Source organism: Salmo salar, chromosome 26 (assembly GCF_965601325.2).
Source record: "Salmo salar chromosome 26, fSalSal1, whole genome shotgun sequence".
Taxonomy (NCBI): Eukaryota; Metazoa; Chordata; class Actinopteri; order Salmoniformes; family Salmonidae; genus Salmo; species Salmo salar.
In genome coordinates, this window is record NC_138316.1 from 15,083,890 (window position 1) to 15,102,891 (window position 19,002).

The 19,002-nt window shown below is 44.7% G+C and overlaps 1 protein-coding gene across 2 annotated transcripts in view; it reads right to left on the reverse strand.

The window, feature by feature from the left end:
- Window positions 1-19,002, reverse strand: part of cdh16 (cadherin 16, KSP-cadherin) — a 33,243-nt gene that overhangs the window by 7,203 nt on the left and 7,038 nt on the right. Inside the window, exons 8-15 of one of the 2 annotated variants that reach the window (XM_014175512.3) lie at window positions 15,194-15,319; window positions 13,791-13,941; window positions 13,344-13,556; window positions 12,905-12,981; window positions 10,275-10,466; window positions 7,623-7,864; window positions 7,355-7,485; window positions 6,402-6,641 (exon numbers count right to left, since the gene is read on the reverse strand). In XM_014175512.3, coding sequence (XP_014030987.1) covers window positions 6,402-6,641; window positions 7,355-7,485; window positions 7,623-7,864; window positions 10,275-10,466; window positions 12,905-12,981; window positions 13,344-13,556; window positions 13,791-13,941; window positions 15,194-15,319 — 1,372 coding nt within the window. The remainder of the gene's footprint in view (window positions 1-6,401; window positions 6,642-7,354; window positions 7,486-7,622; window positions 7,865-10,274; window positions 10,467-12,904; window positions 12,982-13,343; window positions 13,557-13,790; window positions 13,942-15,193; window positions 15,320-19,002) is intronic. The other variant, XM_014175513.3, reaches the window with a different exon arrangement.

Sequence of the window (19,002 nt, forward strand, 5' to 3'; positions counted from 1 at the left end):
AAGACCAATTTGACTGACGGTACACAGAACAATTTTGTCCATTTTGGCTAGCGTCTAAAAGCAAAGTAAACATCAGAGGGAAATTCCAAAAGCTCCAAAGCCTGTCCAAGAATGAAAAACATTACCTCAAATATATTTTTAAACATCTGCTTGTACTCAGTAAAGAGTCTGGGATACTGGCCAATTCATTGGTAATGCTAGGTTTTGGTGAACATTAGTAAAATACTGGCATGATCAACAGCCCACATCAACATTATTCTGATAGAGGAAAGACCTAGGTCGGTTTATCATACACATACCCTATGTGTGAGGGACCCTGTCACTTGTGTCTGGTAGACCCTCTGTGACGCAAAACAAACACACTGGCCAAGGGGTGATGAAGGTTGGTTCCAGTGCAAATGCACTGATACTTTATCTAATCTATAAACGAATACAAAATACAGCAGTGTATAACAGAGGGTTTACTATCAGACTGTTAGCTGTTATCCGGGGGTCCAAAAGCCCCTGGCTAGCCCCTGACACTGCTCCCCTTCATGTGCCTCTGTTCTGAAAGAGACGGAGAGACTGTGACGCACCTCTGGACCAACACAAAGGACATTCTTATCTTCTTCTATCTTCTACTATTATCACTACAGGTCCTCAGGTGTGACATACAGTATATCACACATTACACAGCCTGACAGTTTGACTGGTCATTATGTACCGTATGTTATGTCAGATGTACAGTACATTCGTAAAGTATTCAAACCCCTTCCCTTTTTCCACATTTTGTTACGTTACAGCCTTTTTCTAAAATTGATTAAATTCTTATTTTTTTCCTCATCAATCTACACACAATACTGCATAATGACAAAGCTAAAACAGGTTTTTAGAAATGTTAAAAAAATTGAAATACATTTGCTATGAGACTCGAAATTGAGCTCAAGTGCATCCTGTTTCCATTGATCATCCTTGAGATGTTTCTACAACTTGATAAGGTGCCACGGTTGACAGTCCATGTCAGAGCAAAAACCAAGCCATGAAGTCGAAAGAATTGTCCATAGCGCTCCAAGACAGGATTGTGTCGAGGCACAGATCTGGGGAAGGGTACCAAAAACATTCTGCAGCATTGAATGTCCCCAAGAACACAGTGGCCTCCATCATTCTTAAATGGAAGAAGTTTGGAACCACCAAGACTCTTCCTAGAGCTGGCACCCGGCCAAACTGAGCAATCGGGGGAGAAGGACCTTGGTCAGGGAGGTGACCAATAACCCGATGGTCACTCTGACAGAGCACCAGAGTTCCTCTGTTGAGATGGGAGAACCTTCCAGAAGGACATCCATCTCTGCAGCACTCCACCAATTAAATCAAATCACATTTTATTGGTCACATACACATGGTTAGCAGATGTTAATGCGAGTGTAGCGAAATGCTTGTGCTTCTAGTTCCGACCATGCAGTAATATCTAACAAGTAATCTAACAATTTCACAACAACTACCTTATACACACACACAAGTGTAAGGAATGAATAAGAATATGTACATATAAATATATGGATGAGCGATGGCCGAACGGCATAGGCAAGATGCAGTAGATGGTATAGAGTACAGTATATACATATGAGATGAGTAATGTAGGGTATGTAAACATTATATACATTTTAGTCATTTAGCAAACGCTCTTATCCAGAGCGACTTACAGTAGTGAATGCATACATTTCATTTCATGCATTATTTTTTTTTTGTTGTACTGGCCCCCCGTGGGAATCGAACCCACAACCCTGGCGTTGCACACACCATGCTCTACCAACTGAGCCACAGGGAAGGCCAAAAAAGTGGCATTGTTTAAAGTGACTAGTGATACATTTATTACATGCAATTTTTTATTATTAAAGTGGCTAGAGATTTGAGTCAGTATGTTGGCAGCAGCCACTCAATGTTAGTGATGGCTGTTTAACTTCATTAGGGTAGGGAGCACTATTTTCACCTCCGGATGAAAAGCATGCCCAAAGTAAACTGCCTGTTACTCAGTCCCAGGATATGCATATAATTGGTAGATTTGGATAGAAAACACTCTGAAGTTTCTAAAACTGTTAAAATAATGTCTGTGAGTATAACAGAACTGATATGGCAGGCGAAACCCCGAGGACAAACCATCCCCCCCCAAAAAAATGTCAGCTTACCACAATTTTCAATGGCTAGTATTTTAATAATAAGGCCAACTCCTCCCAGATTGCAGTTCCTAGGGCTTCCAGTAGAGGAAAGCGCGTTCTTTCTTATTTATCTCCGGTAATGAACATAGTATTCTCTGTCTTAAATTTGATCATTTATTTGCGTATTAGGATACCTAAGGTTTAATTATAAACGTTGTTAGACTTGGTTGGAAAAGTTTATTAGTAACATTTGGGATTAATTTTTTATGCATTTTGATGGAGGGAAACTGAGTGGATTATTGACTGAAGTGTGCCAGCTAAACTGAGTTTTTATGGATATAATGTAACTGAGACCTTTTGGAGTGCCAACAGAAGAAGATCTTCAAAGGTAAGGCATATATTATATCGCTATTTCTGACTTTCGTGTCACAACTGCCTGGTTGAAAATGATTTGTCATACATTTGTATGCAGGGCGCAGTCCTCAGATAATCGCATGGTTTGCTTTCGCCGTAAAGCCTTTGTTGAAATCTGACACCTTGGCTGGATTAACAAGAAGTTAAGCTTTATATTGATGTATAACACATATATTTTCAAGAATGTTAAATATTTGAATTTAGTATTTTTGAATTTCGCGCTCTGCAATTTCACTGGATGTTGGCCAGGTGAGACGCTACCGTCCCACGTACCCTAGAGAGGTTTTAACAGTCTGATGGCCTTGAGATAGAAGCTGTTTTTCAGTCTCTCGGTCCCAGCTTTGATGCACCTGTACTGACCTCGCCTTCTGGATGATAGCGGGGTGAACAGGCAGTGGCTCGGGTGGTTGTTGTCCTTGATGATATTTTTGGCCTTCCTGTGACATCGGGTGGTGTAGGTGTCTTGGAGGGCAGGTAGTTTGCCCCCGGTGTTGCATTGTGCAGACCTCACTACCCTCTGGAGAGCCTTGTGGTTGTGGGGGGAGCAGTTGCTGTACCAGGCGGTGATACAGCCCGACAGGATGCTCTCGATTGTGCATCTGTAAAAGTTTGTGAGTGTTTTTGGTGACAAGCCAAATTTCTTCAGCCTCCTGAGGTTGAAGAGGTGCTGTTGTGCCTTCTTCACCACACTGTCTGTGTGGGTGGACCACTTTAGTTTGTCCGTGATGTGTACGCAGAGGAACTTAAAACTTTCCACCTTCTCCACTACTGTCCCGTCAATGTGGATAGGGGGTGCTCCCTCTGCAGTTTCCTGAAGTCCACGATCATCTCCTTTGTTTTGTTGATGTTGAGTGTGAGGTTGTTTTCCTGACACCACACTCCAAGGGCCCTCACCTCCTCCCTGTAGGCCGTCTCGTCGTTATTGGTAATCAAGCCTACCACTGTAGTGTCGTCTGCAAACTTGATAAATTGAGTTGGAGGCATGCACGGCCACGCAGTCATGGGTGAACAGGGAGTACAGGAGAGGGCTAAGAACGCACCCTTGTGGGGCCCCATTGTTGAGGATCAGCGGGGTGGAGATGTTGTTTCCTACCCTGATCACCTGAGGGTGGCCCGTCAGAAAGTCCAGGACCCAGTTGCATAGGGCGGGGTCGAGACCCAGGGTTAAGAGCTTAATGACGAGTTTGGAGGGTACTATGGTGTTAAATGCTGAGCTGTAGTCGATGAACAGCATTCTCACATAGGTATTCCTCTTGTCCAGATGGGTCAGGGCAGTGTACAGTGTGATTGCAATTGCGTCGTCTGTGGACCTAAGCAAATTGGAGTGGGTCTAGGGTGTCAGGTAGGGTGAAGGTGATATGATCCTTGACTAGTCTCTCAAAGCACTTCATGATGACGGAAGTGAGTGCTACGGGGCGATAGTCGTTTACCTTAACTTTCTTGGGAACAGGAACAATGGTGGCCCTCTTGAAGCATGTGGGAACAGCAGACTGGGATAGGGATTGATTGAATATGTCCGTAAACACACCAGCCAGCTGGTCTGCACATGCTCTGAGGATGCGGCTAGGGATCCCGTCAGGGCCGGCAGACTTGCGAGGGTTAACACATTTAAATGTTTTACTCACGGTGGCTGCGGTGAAGGAGAGTCCGCAGGTTTTGGTAGCGAGCCATGTCAGTGGCACTGTATTGTCCTCAAAGCGAGCAAAGAAGTTGTTTAGTTTGTCTGGGAGCAAGACATCAGGGTCCACGACGGGGCTGGTTTTCTTTCTGTAGTCCATGATTGACTGTAGACCCTGCCACATTCCTCTCGTGTCTGAGCCGTTGGATTGCGACTCTACTTTGTCTCTATACTGACGCTTAGCTTGTTTGACTGCCTTACGGAGGGAAAAGCTACAATGTTTGTATTCAGTCATGTTTCCGGTCTCCTTGCCCTGATTAAAAGCAGTGGTTCGCGCTTTCAGTTTTGCGCAAAGTGTGCAAAGCTGTCATCAAGGCAAAGGGTGGCTACTTTGAAGAATCTCAAATATAAAATATATTTTGATTTGTTCAACACTTCTTTGGTTACTACATGATTACATATGTGTCATTTCATAGTTTTGATTTCTTCACTATTATTCTGCAATGTAGAAAATAGTAATAATAAAGAAAAACCCTTGAATGAGTAGGTGTGTCCAAACTTTTGACTGGTACTGTATGTAAATGTGATATAAACTTTTTATATATACATTTGCAAACATTTCTAAAAACTTGTTTTTGCTTTGTCATTATGGGGTATTTTGTGTATTTTGATGAGGGGGAAAAAACGATTTAATCAATTTTAGAATAAGGCTGTAAGGTAACAAAATGTGGAAAAAGTCATGGGGTCTGAATACTTTCCGAATGCACTGTATATCATCTTATTAGGTAAGGGACAGGCGTCAGTGACATAAACAGTAGAGGAGCCCTTGGTCTTCCGCATCCTCAATGGTTCTTATTGTGACTTTTCTTTGATGTCATCATTGACAGGAATAGTGTATGTGAGAGTTAAAAAAAAATATATATCTGGTTTTATCACAGTCCAGGAATAATGGGAAATATAGAGGTAAATCATTGCTGTATCTATTTATGATTAATTAGATTTCACTGACTGCCTGTTCTGTGGTGGACAGGAACAGTGGAATCTACTGGTACCCTCTTAGGACAAGCACGGCACAGCAGACTATGTGAGCTTCTCAAAGACAAAGGCTGCGTCACACCTCCGTCACTCTCTCCAGCCTCTCCAGTTGTCAGGGAGGAGGGCTAAGAGCCACAAAGGTGAGGTAAATAGGTGCGCCACGGCACGTCTGCAGCAGGTGTTATTAGGGACGCGTCTTGCAGCTGCTGAGTGCTGCTGGGAAAAAGTACACTTTTAGCCTCTTAGCCTTTCAGCCTGGCAGGCCCCAGCTGTGACATCACACAAATTAAAAGGGAAATATAATTATAGCCGGCCTCCGCAGCTTCCAATAATAACGCGTCAGAGAGAAATGGATAGAGAAAAAAACTCAAGAGAAAAGGTTGTCACAGTGAATCAATAGAGAGACTATGTCAGCACAGCCAAGTCGACACGTCTGATTAATGTGTCAGCCTGACACATTACAGACAGGCACAGCGACAGGAAGAGGGCCATTAGGCGTATTAGTGACATTGCCTAGTCAGAGAGCCTCAGAAGAAAGGATGGGGGCAATTTACTTCCACTGCCAGTCAGTGTCTCAGTGCCACTCACTCCAATCCTCTCTACACGTGTCTGTGGATCAACAGGTGGTCTGAATGGATCCCTGAATTGCATCCTATTCACCGTTCATCACACTGTAGCAAAACACCCTGGATTGTTCTCGTTCCAATGTCATTGCACGTACACGCTTTCTATTTTGAAAACCTTTTGATCGTCAATGACGTTACCATATACACAGGTAACCACAGTGAGAGTGTCAGGTCTAACGTCACCGTGACGACTCAAATAGAATAAGTGGTCTGATTTGGTACTTTAATTTAGCTGTCTGGTAGTGGTTCTTACACAGACATGACTCAACCAATCCAACACCTCGATCTGGATTGATCCTGCAGAGAGGTTAATGTTTCCTGGGTCCTAGTTCCTACAGTATGGTGCTAGCCTACAATGTCATAGCGTTGAGTCACCATGTCGCTACTACAGTGACTACACCTACAGTATTGTCATGGCAATAGTCACAACAATTTCCACTGCTGGATTGGTTACGAAAGTATCTGATGGGCTAAGAGGTTGGTTTGAGCGTGTGTTGATCTTTCTGTTTGTCAAGATAAAATACAAATGTGTTAGTGAAAAAATGGAAGATAGTTTATCTGGATGATGAGGCAGACCATTGATGGGGGTGAGTTTCCAGTTGCCGCGCACGGTGGCGTCACTGCGGAGGGAGAAGTTGAGCCTGCCACCGTGCTGGGGACCATCACTGTCCCGGGATGCCAGCACCAAGGCCTGGTCCTCCCAGCGAGGGGTACACAGATACTTCCAGGAGTAGTCTCCCACCAACACAGGACTGTTGTCATTCACATCCAGGATATGGACTGTGACCAGTGTTGAAGCTGACAGAGAAGAGTTCCCTGGGAGGCAAACAGTACAGTTTTGATAAACATTAGTACCCATTGAATCATTGGTAACAACAGTCCTCATGTTGTACCGTATTGGGTGCTGCTGGCCTGGCTTTGACAAGCACAGAGGGACATTAAAAGCCTATTTTAAAATCTTTCTGATACCTGTACACTTTGATCCAACCAACATAATACATTATCTCCTCCACCAATTAACACCAATGTCCTCTCTAACCTCTATAGGTGTGGATTCAAGATGTGAGTCAGAGCCCCCATTCTGTGGGTAATGGGCCCATTTGAATAGATTTTTTACTCGAAATGATAAGTGCATGCGAGGGATAAGGGCAGCGGGTAATTGGAGAGGTGCCGTGTGCAGCTCTCAGACTCTGCAAGTCTGTCTTCTGTTCTGAGTCGTGCTTAACTAGTGTGGGGGAGGATTGGATTGGAGTTTTCTATACAACATACACCCCCTCTTCACTTCCCACTCTACACCCACCAGCTAGCTAGCTACACACTGGCTGTCACTTCGCATGACTCACTCCCTGCTTATTACATTGTCAGTGAATACTGCGTGGTCTTGAATTCTCAATGTAAGTATTGCTTTAGCCTTGCCTTATTACAGTTGAAACCCCCTGGGACAAACAGAAGGCCGAGGTCTAAGCTGCCCTGGACCCTCTGTCTGGAAAGCTATAGAAGTAGACATTATTCTCAGAAAACCATCTTACGACCATCTTCAGCCATGACCTCCATGGTGTAGGTGCTGTTTTCCTCTCTGTCCAAGGCCTGGACGGTCTTCAGCTCACCTGAGTACTTCCCAATGGAGAAATACCTCTTTGTGTCTCCTCTGAGCGAGTATCTGGACAAAAACAAAACCCAAACCATTAGTACGTATTCCTTCAAAGTATAGACGGGGTGGGATAACACAATGATCCATGCCTTTAAACTGTGAATTAATGTTTATTTTTATATTATTTCCAATGAACGATGTTTCACCTGATTGGGTGTGAGTCTGGGTCATATCCACGAATAGTGGCAATAACCCGTCCTGGCTCCTCCCCCTCTCTGACGGTGACTTCGTAGTGGCTCTGGGACAGGATGGGGCCCTCGTTGATATCGTCCACATAGATGGAGACGGTTGCCGTGGACGCTGGGCCATACCTCCCTCGTACCAGGGCCACTGGGTTTTGAGCACTAAGGACCAGGATGTACTCGCTCTCCCGCTCAAAGTCCAGCACCTGCATGCATACAGGTTGCCATAGAAATGCTGCTCATATGGAAGGGCATGCAACTACATACATGTAGTGTTCGAATAGCTGTGAAACATGGGAACGTAGTGTTCTACAGGGCAAGAATGAACACCAGGAAAATAATCATGGGAGGGATTTACTAACATTTCCCAGAAAATAGCAGACTTTATCTAAAGAGCATAAAAGCAGTCAGTGAATGTGTTGTGAATGTGCCATTTCAGCACTCCATGAGACGCACAGGCTGCTCATTTAGACTGAGCAGCATATCCAACCGCCCCCTCCAACAGAGGCATGGGATTGTATTACGCTCATGGAGCAAACACAGGAGGTCAGAAAGAGCCAGTATATATCTGCTGGGAATCTACGTGTTCCACAGATTTACAGGCTGATCCTACTGGAAAGGAGAGGGTTGTAGAACACTGCACAGTGACTCTAAAAAAGGCCTCTATAATACCGTCACCTGCATGTGAGACAAGCTGATTTACCGGCAGAGAGGAGTTTTATTTCCATTGTAAAACAAACTGGAATGACAGGGACGGCCATTTGATTCACGTGTCACCTGACATGAATCCTGCCTGTGACAGAGAATCCCGTTAGTGGACAGCCGTTGCTATGCTTACTCTGTGAGTTCACAGCCCGTGATTGTATCCCCTGTGTTGTCTACGTTCGGGTGAAATGAAGCGATTGCTGTTGCTAATAACATGTCGCCTGGCCCAAATAGCTACCTCTGTTGCCAGAGAGAAAACACAGACGTTGTTCAGTGTTGGAGTGACTAATGGTGTTGACTGGAAGTGAAGTGCAGGTTTGTATCAGGCAACAACCAGAAGAATCCAACCACCACTCAGCTGCTGTTGCTGGCCTTAAGTTGCTGTGTGGAGGGCGGCCCACTAGGTTAAATGGGGACACTTGAAGCATGATAGTCTCCAGCTGAATGGGTTTAAAAAGAAGGAGACGATTACCTGTGATCCCCTCTTTCATCGCAAGATCATAATAAGATCAAAGCATTAGTCCAGCATGTGGGTGTGTGTGCGTGTGTGTTCGTGTGCGTGTGTGTGTATGGTATGTGTGTGTGTGTTTGTCTGTAATCTCTATTCTTCCCCCTGAAAAGGATGGAATCAGCTATGTGCACCTGCCACCCAGCTCAAGGCGACTGACCACACACTTCTTTACGCCGTCCTCTCTCATTCACCATTCATGACGGCAGGTACTGCATGTAGGAGACATTTCAACAGAACACATGCTTGACATGGGTCTGGTAAAAGGCCTGGAGTTTTTCCTGATCCGGTCACATGGATTAGCACGCTACACACAACCTCAGACACATCCGCCTACAGCACAGCAGGAGCTGAATATTCTCTGTGACATTATCCTCATGCTCTCACAACAACTGTTGCACAGCACCAGAGAGACAGATTAGCTAGTCTTTAGTTAGCGGTGCCTTGCCTATGTGGTTTATATGGTGAGTAAACTGTAATTACTTTCTACAGACTAATGGCACTGTGTAATTATGAATTAGACTTTGTGCAAGCTGCTGTTATTGAGACAACGAGATTACCCTCTGGGTTGACTCAGTCTCGCCACAAGATCACATATTAGTGAGCAGGCTCTGGTGTACTTACAAGCTATTTTATCAGCAGGACGGTCGTTGGCTGGCTTTGAGCCTGTAACTGCTGCACTAAATATACACCATATGTGGTGCTTCAAAATGAGCTACAGTAGGCCTATGTCAGAGCCCTATACGGCATATCATTCCTGTATGGCAGGGTTCATCAGACACAATGCAAAGGGGATGTGCTCCAGTCCTGTATTAGTTTAGACCATACCGGAGGCAACTCCTGGTTTACCTCTGTGGAATATAGGTAACATTCCTCTACTCCCATAGAGAGGTAGAACGTAGTTGCCCCGCTTCCAGAGAATGGGGACACAAACAATGACAAACACTCCCTCTTTGTCTCCAAAGCCCTCCTGTCCAGGCCAGGGGAGATAGCTGGGGCAGGGCGGGGCTGGGAGGGTGGAGGGGATTACAGGAGACCAGGGAAGAGCCAAAGAGACACCCCAGAGATGGGCTCAGATTATTTTGGGGATAAACTATTATTTTTGTCATGGCTTATTTTTGGGACACGTGTCATTGAAATACCCATGTGTGTGTGTATGAAAAGACATGGAAAGTGATATACAAAGTAAGATTCGATATGCATGTATCTTTTCCTTATGGTTACTTAACGAAATGCATAATTATTAGAGTCAATATTGCGTATTTCTATGAAGATATTATTACCACGTTAAGATCATGTTAAAATGCATCCTGTTCATCGACGTCTAGGGCTCTCTGGGTTGTGTCTTATTTGTGAATGAACAAGAGAGAATAGAGACTGTTGAATGAAGGCGATTGCCATACCTTGGAGAGGATGAGTGAAACTTCATTGGTCTGCTTGTCTGTGACCAGCGTGAACACCTCCTCCTCGTTGCCAGACTCCAGCCTGTAATTCACCTGCCAGCTGTCTCCTCCCCTCTCATCAGCATCCCACGCTGACACCGCCGTTACCGTGGCTCCCAAAGGAGCATCCTCTGCCAGGTGGAAGGGGCCGTACTAAGAGAGAAGGGGAGAAGGGAGAGAGAAAGGTGAGAGGAGAAAGGGAGCGAGGAGGGGGGGATGAGGACAGGGAGAAGAAAAAGATAATGAAGCAGGGGCTACTACATCTGCGTAGCTTTCTTTTGGGCTCCCGAGTGGCGCAACGGTCTAAGGCACTGCATCTCAGTGCTAGAGGCGTCACTACAGACGCTGGTTTGATTCCAGGCTGTATCACAATGGTCCGTGATTGGGAGTCCGGTGCTCAATTGACCCAGCGTAGGCTGTCATTGTAAATAAGAATTTGTTCTTAACTGACTTGCCTAGTTAAAAAAATAAAAATAAAATATCTCTGGGGTTTTAGGATGGGTATCTGTAAAGCACTTTGTGACAACTGTTGAAAAGAGCTTTATAAAATAAATGTGATTGAGTGTGAAATAGTTGAAAAGTGTATTATTTAGAATTAGATTGATTTAGCTTGGAATTTACACTTTTGGGACTACTCCATTGGTTCCATTGTTCCAGGCTGACTAGCTAACTATATCAAGTGCATTTCAAATATTTGAACATATTTGACATAATCTAGGTTATGTATTTGACCCAGGTCTGGTGTGTGTATGCAGGCATGTCCCCTGTGGCCCTGTGTTGTTGACCTTCATTCACATACCTCCTATCTCTCTGCTTGGGAGTCCTTTAATCAGCCACTCACTGTGGCCCTCCACTGAAACGGCTGTGTCTCTGATCTGCCTGCCCGGGCTAGAGGGTCGCTGATACCATGGGTCTCACCACTCACCTGCCAGCTCCCTACAAACCCGTTCACATGTTGCTGGAAAAAGCATGGGCACTCTGGCGTGACCCACTCAAGAGCTTTTTCCACCTCAGTGTGTGTGTGTGTGTGTGTGTGCGTGTACGTGTGTGTGTGTGTGCCAGAGTGAGAGAATATGAGCCTGGGGCTGGCATCGACTCAAAAAATGATTGACAGCATTGTTGAGGTGCATAGAGAATACAAAATGAGAATGGCTGTAAATCTTTTGGCATGGCTTGAACCCAATGAGGAACAAACTGGATGACTCTGGAATAACAATAGAATATTAATATATCTCCTGTATCTTAACAGTACCTTCTCTCACTCCGAGAGCATCTAAACATAATAAGCACAGTTGGGGTTTACATTGACTTAGTCTAGCACCAGTGAGGACAACAAGAGCTTTGTGCTTCATTGTCACATGTCCCCATCTTAAGATGACGATTTGCTCCCACATCTTTCACAACTATCCTGTCTCCTGCATTATTCAGGAGGTGTGGGTGTAGACTGTTTTCCATTCTGGAACAGTATGTGAGAAAATGGTCTATCTTTGGCCCGTATACTGCATACCTTGAGGCCAGCGCTAACCCAATGTTGTCTCATTGTCACCTCAGCGGTGACTTCATTATTCATGAGGATCGACTATGGAAAAGATTGCTGGAAACACTGACTGTCCCCAAAGATGCTCTCATAGATCAAAAATAGTGTTTATGTTAAGACTAAGGTCCCTTTCATTAGTAGGCACAGAGGAGATGACGACACTGTGCGGCTAATGAGATCTCTTATGAGTCACTTCTAAGGGCTTTTTAATGACAAATTCCAGAACAACGCAGTTCATTTCTGTACTAGAAGGGATGCATTTTTCACTTTTAACAAAGTATTTCATATTTAATCTAGAACTGCTTTTTTGAACCAGTCAGCTCAGACATAATAGTAAATATTGCTCAGTGCGATGATTTTTCTATAAAGATGTGAAATGTTCCGACGGCTGTATGTGTGAGGGATATCATTTAGAGCTTTTATATGGCGACGCTGTGGATTTGCCTATTCTATAAATAAAGGATTCTCACAGGCCTCATCTGAGGCTTATTCAGATTAACTCAGAGAACATTGTCCATTTGGAGCACAATGAGAAAAAACCCTACAATAATATGGTTCCATCTTTAAAGTTGTAGGATATTAATTTGATCACCCTGTTGTAGGAGAACTTTCCTGCAATGCAGGAAATGTAAAACGTGTAGTGTATTTGAGGTTTAAAAATGCTTCTGAAGTTTGTAATTTCCACTTTGAAATTTCAGACTTGATTTTCCCTTACGAAAAATTGTCCATTAATTATAATCCACATAATAATTCACATTTTCTGTTGCTGAAGGATTACTTTCCTGCTGTAGCAAACTGGCTCAAATGAAGGTCCTACATTTGTATTTGCCTGAGATTAAAGCTTGGATCCCCCTCAAAGCACTCCATCTCGCTCCCCTCTGGGAAATCAAATCAGTGACCTGGAGGGAGAGTTCACACAGCAGCCATCCAACGGAAGAGAAACATCTAATATACTGAATAAGAGAGAGATGTGCAATGAGTGCTCTGAATCACTTCTATCCCCCAAACCCCAAAATCACACTGTCAGTTCCCTCTTCAGCCTGTGTAAAGGTACCTCGTGTGGAGTGAAGACGGGCGGGTTGTTGTTCTCGTCCTGCACTGTCACAACCACAGTACAGGAGCTGTTTAAGCCTGCAAATGAAATCATCATCAGAGAGAGATAGGCTCCATTAGTGAGTCACTTAGTTTGGCATGCCTCTTTCATACTGCTGCCCTCAGTCTTAATCATGATCATCAGTCACTGTAGTGTCATATTTAAACAATATTCTCCTCAAAGGAAGCAGAGGGAAAACCTCCAACGTTGCATCTGCTAGTCTAAAACTCATTTACACTACCACTGCACCCGTGTCTACATATCACAATAGGTTACTACTATAGAGTATCTCTGGATTATCTTTACATTGTACTATGTATACATTATCTTTGTGGAATTAATCCCTCACCCCTCTCCCTAACACCACAGAACCACATTGCCATGCAGTACTGTTGGTCACCTTTAGCGTCCTCAGCAGTGATGGTCAGTGTGTACTGTGGGGCGGCTCCCTCAAGGTTGTCTGCCTGCACTGAGATGACCCCAGAGTCACGGTCCACCCGGAACAAGGCACGAGGGCTCTCTGGGATCTGGCCAACCAGCCGGTAGAAGATCCTCACGTTATCTGTTTTCGGATCATCGTTGTCGGCTGCTTGAACTGTGAGGATTTCCGTCCCTGGGAAAAGAGCAAAGTCCTCACAGATTAGTGTGTGGGAAAAAGCACATTTTCTTTGAACCCTCAAGTGAGAAACACAGAATCCTATTTCGAGCGTACTGATGAATATCTCCATGGTTTTTTATTTTTGGAGGTTTTCGTTTCAAGCGTAAACAAAAGGCCTTTGTGATCCAGTATGTTCCGGAGTTGTCTGTAGGAGTGTGTTATATGAGTGTTCTGAGGGTTGTGCCTCACCCCGTGGGGCGAGCTCCTTGACCACGGTGTGGTACTGTGTAGTAGGGAACGTGGGCCTGTTGTCGTTGGCATCGCCCACCATCACCCTCAGCTCCACAGGCTTGGCGATCTCCCTGCCGTCCGGACGCTCCACCACGATGCTGATCTGGAACTAACAGACAGAGCCACATGGGGTCATGTGCTTTTACAAAGTGTCCAGATCAAATCTCCCTGTCTGGACACACAGTGAGACCACAGACAGACACACTGGAATAACACAAAGCGCCAGCTCTCAGCCAGGAAAGATCTTCATGTTCTGCATTGAACATGGCACAATTACACACTGGGACCACAGTCTGAGATGAAGCCACAACAATTTTGTATTCATTATTTATTGAGCTTTCTTAGAATAGATGGGGGGTGGGAGGTGTGTGGGGTGTATGTGTGTGAATTAAACAAGTTGTTGCTTTTTTAGAGTGCAGATTGCTCCCCCCCTCCCCCTTTCACTCCGACCTGTCTTTAGAAGATGAAGCCATTAGGTTAACGATAGGCAGTGACAGTGCTAACACTCAGCGTGTCCATTGATTCCTGGACTGCTACTCAGCTCACAGAACTGAGGCATTTTGCTTGTATAGCGCCTTTTTTGACACATCCAGAGATGATTCCTCATCTCTGCACCCTATACGGGCACGCAACTCTGTCAACACCAAGCGAGAGGTACTGTACATATGTGCATGCATCCCCTTCCTCCTCTCCTTCCTCTTCCCTCCATCAGCTGTAAGAGTCACATGTCGCTGACATATGAGTCTCAGTCAGTCAGCGGGGAACCATCGCAATCAGGGAACCTGGACTGCCTCACTCGTGTTGTGTTGTGTTGTGTTGTGTGAGGAGGTGGATCGATAGGCTGTGACTCAGTGTGATGCATGCTGGAACATGACAACTCCATCATGATAGGTGACAGTCACTGCCAGGTAGGGAGAGAGGAGAAAGAGGGAAGAGGGGGTGTATCTGGCTTTATAATTACTGTTCTATAGGTATAGTTCTCGTAGAAACAGCACATCCAATACAGTGACGGATTTCTCCTTGTGTCAGACCAGTGAGCAGTACGGTCTCTGGCCAGACACGTTGCTTGCTACTCTGCAGAATGACCCCAAAGTCAACCTGTGCCAAAAAGTGATGTTTATCTAATCCTGTACAGCTTTGGAGCTTAGCTTCTTGGCAAACTGCAGAGGAGGAAAAAAGACACGTTGGGATTTGAATCATGACGCTCCTTTTCTTGTTTACCCCGATTTTCCTCTGTCCTTACAGTGTAATGTTGTACATCACATGACATGACTATGCGTTCACAGCCCTAACACGTCCTTACTATATGATAAAGACAGGAGGTATGATACAATATTAATGAAAACTGTGTGGTCACTCACCTGGTCCTGAGTCTCTCTGTCTAGTGGGGCGTTGAGAGAGATGACTCCCTCTCTGCTGACAGTGAACAGCATCTCTGGGAATTCCCCCTCCAGGCTATACTCTACCAGACCTCCACTCCACTTCACCTAGACACAGCATAGGGAAGCAGGGAAGGCACAGAACAGCTCATAAACTGAACATGGTCAATTCAACGTTCTCTCTGCACTGCGGGATTGTAGGATTGAGCCCCCCATTCCGCTGTTCCCACTCTCTGTCTGTCTCGCATGTACCTAGGCTTTACTAGAGAGGGAAACCCTGACCTTTAGTAAATACCTGTGAGGTGTTTAAATGATAAAGTGCTGAGTCAATGTACAGGAAGTGATGAGGACCAGAGACCTCAGCCAAAGCAAAAGCTCATACATATTGGATGGGGAGCTTCCACTGATTTAAAGCACAGGGCCAGACAGGGAGCTGTATGATTGGCTCAGAGGACCCCATGAAACAGCGCCCAAGAAGGAGAGGTCGCCGGCAGAGACACAGGGGGCATGTGCATCTCCTCAACACACTGTCACACTCCACTCCATTGTTTTGGAGCTGGCTCCCCAAACGCTGAGGCTGTGTATACACAAGCCCCTCTTCTCACGACTGCCGTCCTCCGAGTGTCATGGTATTTCAGGGCCTCAGTGCTTTGAATAGATGTAGTATATAACAATGTGATTAATGACTTGGTTGTTCTAAAAATGGATATGAGTAGAGTACACTGTAGCTGATGTAATGTTTTGCTTTCTGTGCTTTTTTTAACAGCTTGCGATGCACGCTCTGTCTTCTATGTCACCTTGTGAATAAGCAGTCTTAAAGGGTAATGCCGCCACTTTTCAACCTCATATTCATTATCTCCAGCACCATACCGGTGTCTACATATGGGGAAAACGGTGCGTTTCTATGATCTGTGGTTAAAAAGATAAGAAGAAAGGTCCTAAAAATGTATCTGTGACATCAGTGATTTTCAAAACCTGCAACGAGTTTCTAGCCAGAGGGAGGGTATTTTCTTGCTCCTCACGTCACAAAGAAATTCTCATAGTGTGTTTGAAAATCACAATTTTTTTTATGTTTTCACTTTTGATGATGTCATCGGGTAGAACTTTGTAACTTTGTATATTTTTCTTCAAAACGTAGAAATGCGCCGTTTTCACATTTGTAGACACTGGTATTGTGCTGGAGATAATGAAAATAAGGTTGAAAATGGGGTAATTGCCCTTTAAGTGCACAACTACTGTATTTCTAATAGATACATTTTATTTCACAAATCTGACTTACATGTATAAGAAGTATGCACAATGTGGAATTCTCCTGCCTTGATTTAGTCTAATTGTTATTTTGGAAAAAGACCCGAAAACGACCAAAGAGGAGCAATGCTTCTTGAGATCAACAACCAAAGTGCACCTATATCAATATCAATGACTGAAGGAAAATATTTTGAAAGAAAAATGCATAAATAGAAGAAAAACCCATCAGCATAACGCTTTATGTGTCTCACAACATTTTACTGAGTAGAAACATGACTTTCCATGCTGCTGATAGTAAAGGGCTCCCAGCCATACTCAGTCTTTCAACATGACCTCCCCATCTGCTTGGTAACAGCACAGCTGTGAGTCCTACCGCCTACATACACATGGTGGTAAATGCAGAGTGGGTGGAGAGAGGCTTTTCCCATCATGTAGGCACAGTACATGTACATCTGGACATGCAGATGTGGTGTTATGTGCTGCCCCGACAACTATAATTGTAATATAGTAATAGCATGTTGACAAACAGATTCCTACTAAGTAAATGCACAAAACAAACACAAGAAATAGCCAATATAATCTTTACATCGCAGTATAAAATAGTATACATCATGATGATTTGTGGTCCTTTGTAGCTCTTGGCTCAGTTGGTAGAGCATGACGCTTGTAACACCAGCGTAGTGGGTTTGATTCCCGCGACCACCCATCCATAAAATATATGCACGCATGACAGTGGATAAAAGTGTCTGCTGAATGGCATATATAATTATTATTTTGCAATCAGATTTTAAAAAAGCTTACAGTTTTATGAGGGTTTGAGAATCTCAAGAAGAGAGTCATCTTATACTTTAAACCTGAGCCATGCTTTTCTGTCAGCAGCCCACCTCCCCGACCCTGCCTCTGAGCTGTGAAGAGCTCTGGAGTACAACCTCTAGCACATTCTCTCTCTATCTCTCTCACAAACACACACAGACACACACATTTATGTTCCGGCAGAGATTAGTAGGATTTGCTTGAGATTTTGCCTGTCCACATTCGGATAGATTTTATTTTATGATGGTAAATTGGCATGGAAAATGTGAAAAAGATCAAATCTGCCCACGTTTTGAGTCCACACGTTTTCAGTGGGCGGATGGCACTGGCGTGAGTGAGAGGAGGAAAGGAGGAGGAGAGGGGGAAGAGGAGGAGGAGGAGGGGAGTTACTGTGGCGACACCCACAGACCACACTGAAATGTAGAAATGCACATATTCGCAGCAAATCATGACTTTATGTTCTCGAGTTTGCGTTACTGTCTTGAGGTCTTGGGTTTGCATTTCTGACCATGTTCCATTGTTGTAAGCACCTATATATAGAAAACAGACTATTGTTTTCCCGACTAATAAATGTTGATAGAGATGCAGAGAAGATCCATACTACTGAGCAGTTACAGAACATCCTGTTTCCCTCTTTCTGATAATGTCAGATGTTTCCAGTTATTTACACAGCTTTAGTGATTTGGTGCTGATGCAAGCACTGGGCTGTGGCTAATATTATAAATGTTGAATAACAAGCTAAAGGTCAGACTGTAAAGGAGACCAGGTGCAGATACAGAGACACTGGCCCCACACAGAGACTGATCCCTATTCAATCACAACCGCTAAGTCAGAAACAAAGTGTGAGGTTTGATTGAACAATCGTCAACATTATGGACACACACACACAGACACACACACACCAACAGCGGGAACGGAACCTCAGGCTGCAGTGACTCAGGCAGGGGAAAGCCTAGAGGTATGAATGACATTAATAATGCACACCTTGGTCTCTTAGGAAAGCCCAGGGGGGACGGGGGGGCGGACTAAAAAGACAACAACACAACTGCAGTATCCTTATTATACCTGCTTCACCCATTCCATTCCATTACATAATTACATTTTACAATGAACGGTCAAATAAAATATTGGATGAAAGTTCACAGTGTTTGACATTTGTCAGATGACCCCTTTCCATTATTCTATGCAAGAGGCAAAGGTCACCTGAGTATTAATGTATGCAGGAATATACAGATATCTCTGTGATCCCTGAAAGCATCACTGTGTGTCACCTGTAAGATGGGGTAGGGGCCAGGGAGTTTCTACCTGTGAGATTGGAATGGGATAGGGTCCAGGGAGGTTCTACCTGTGAGATGGGAATGGGGTAGGGTCCAGGGAGGTTCTACCTGTGAGATGTGGATGGGGTAGGGGCCAGGGAGGTTATACCTGTGATATGGGGATGGGGTAGGGGCCAGGGAGGTTATACCTGTGAGATGGGGATGGGATAGGGGCCAGGGAGGTTCTACCTGTTATATGGGGATGGGGTAGGGGCCAGGGAGGTTATACCTGTGATATGGGGATGGGATAGGGGCCAGGGAGGTTCTACCTGTGATATGGGGATGGGGTGGGGGCCAGGGAGGTTATACCTGTGAGATGGGGATGGGATAGGGGCCAGGGATTATCTACCTGTGATATGGGGATGGGGTAGGGGCCAGGGAGGTTCTACCTGTGATATGGGGATGGGGTGGGGG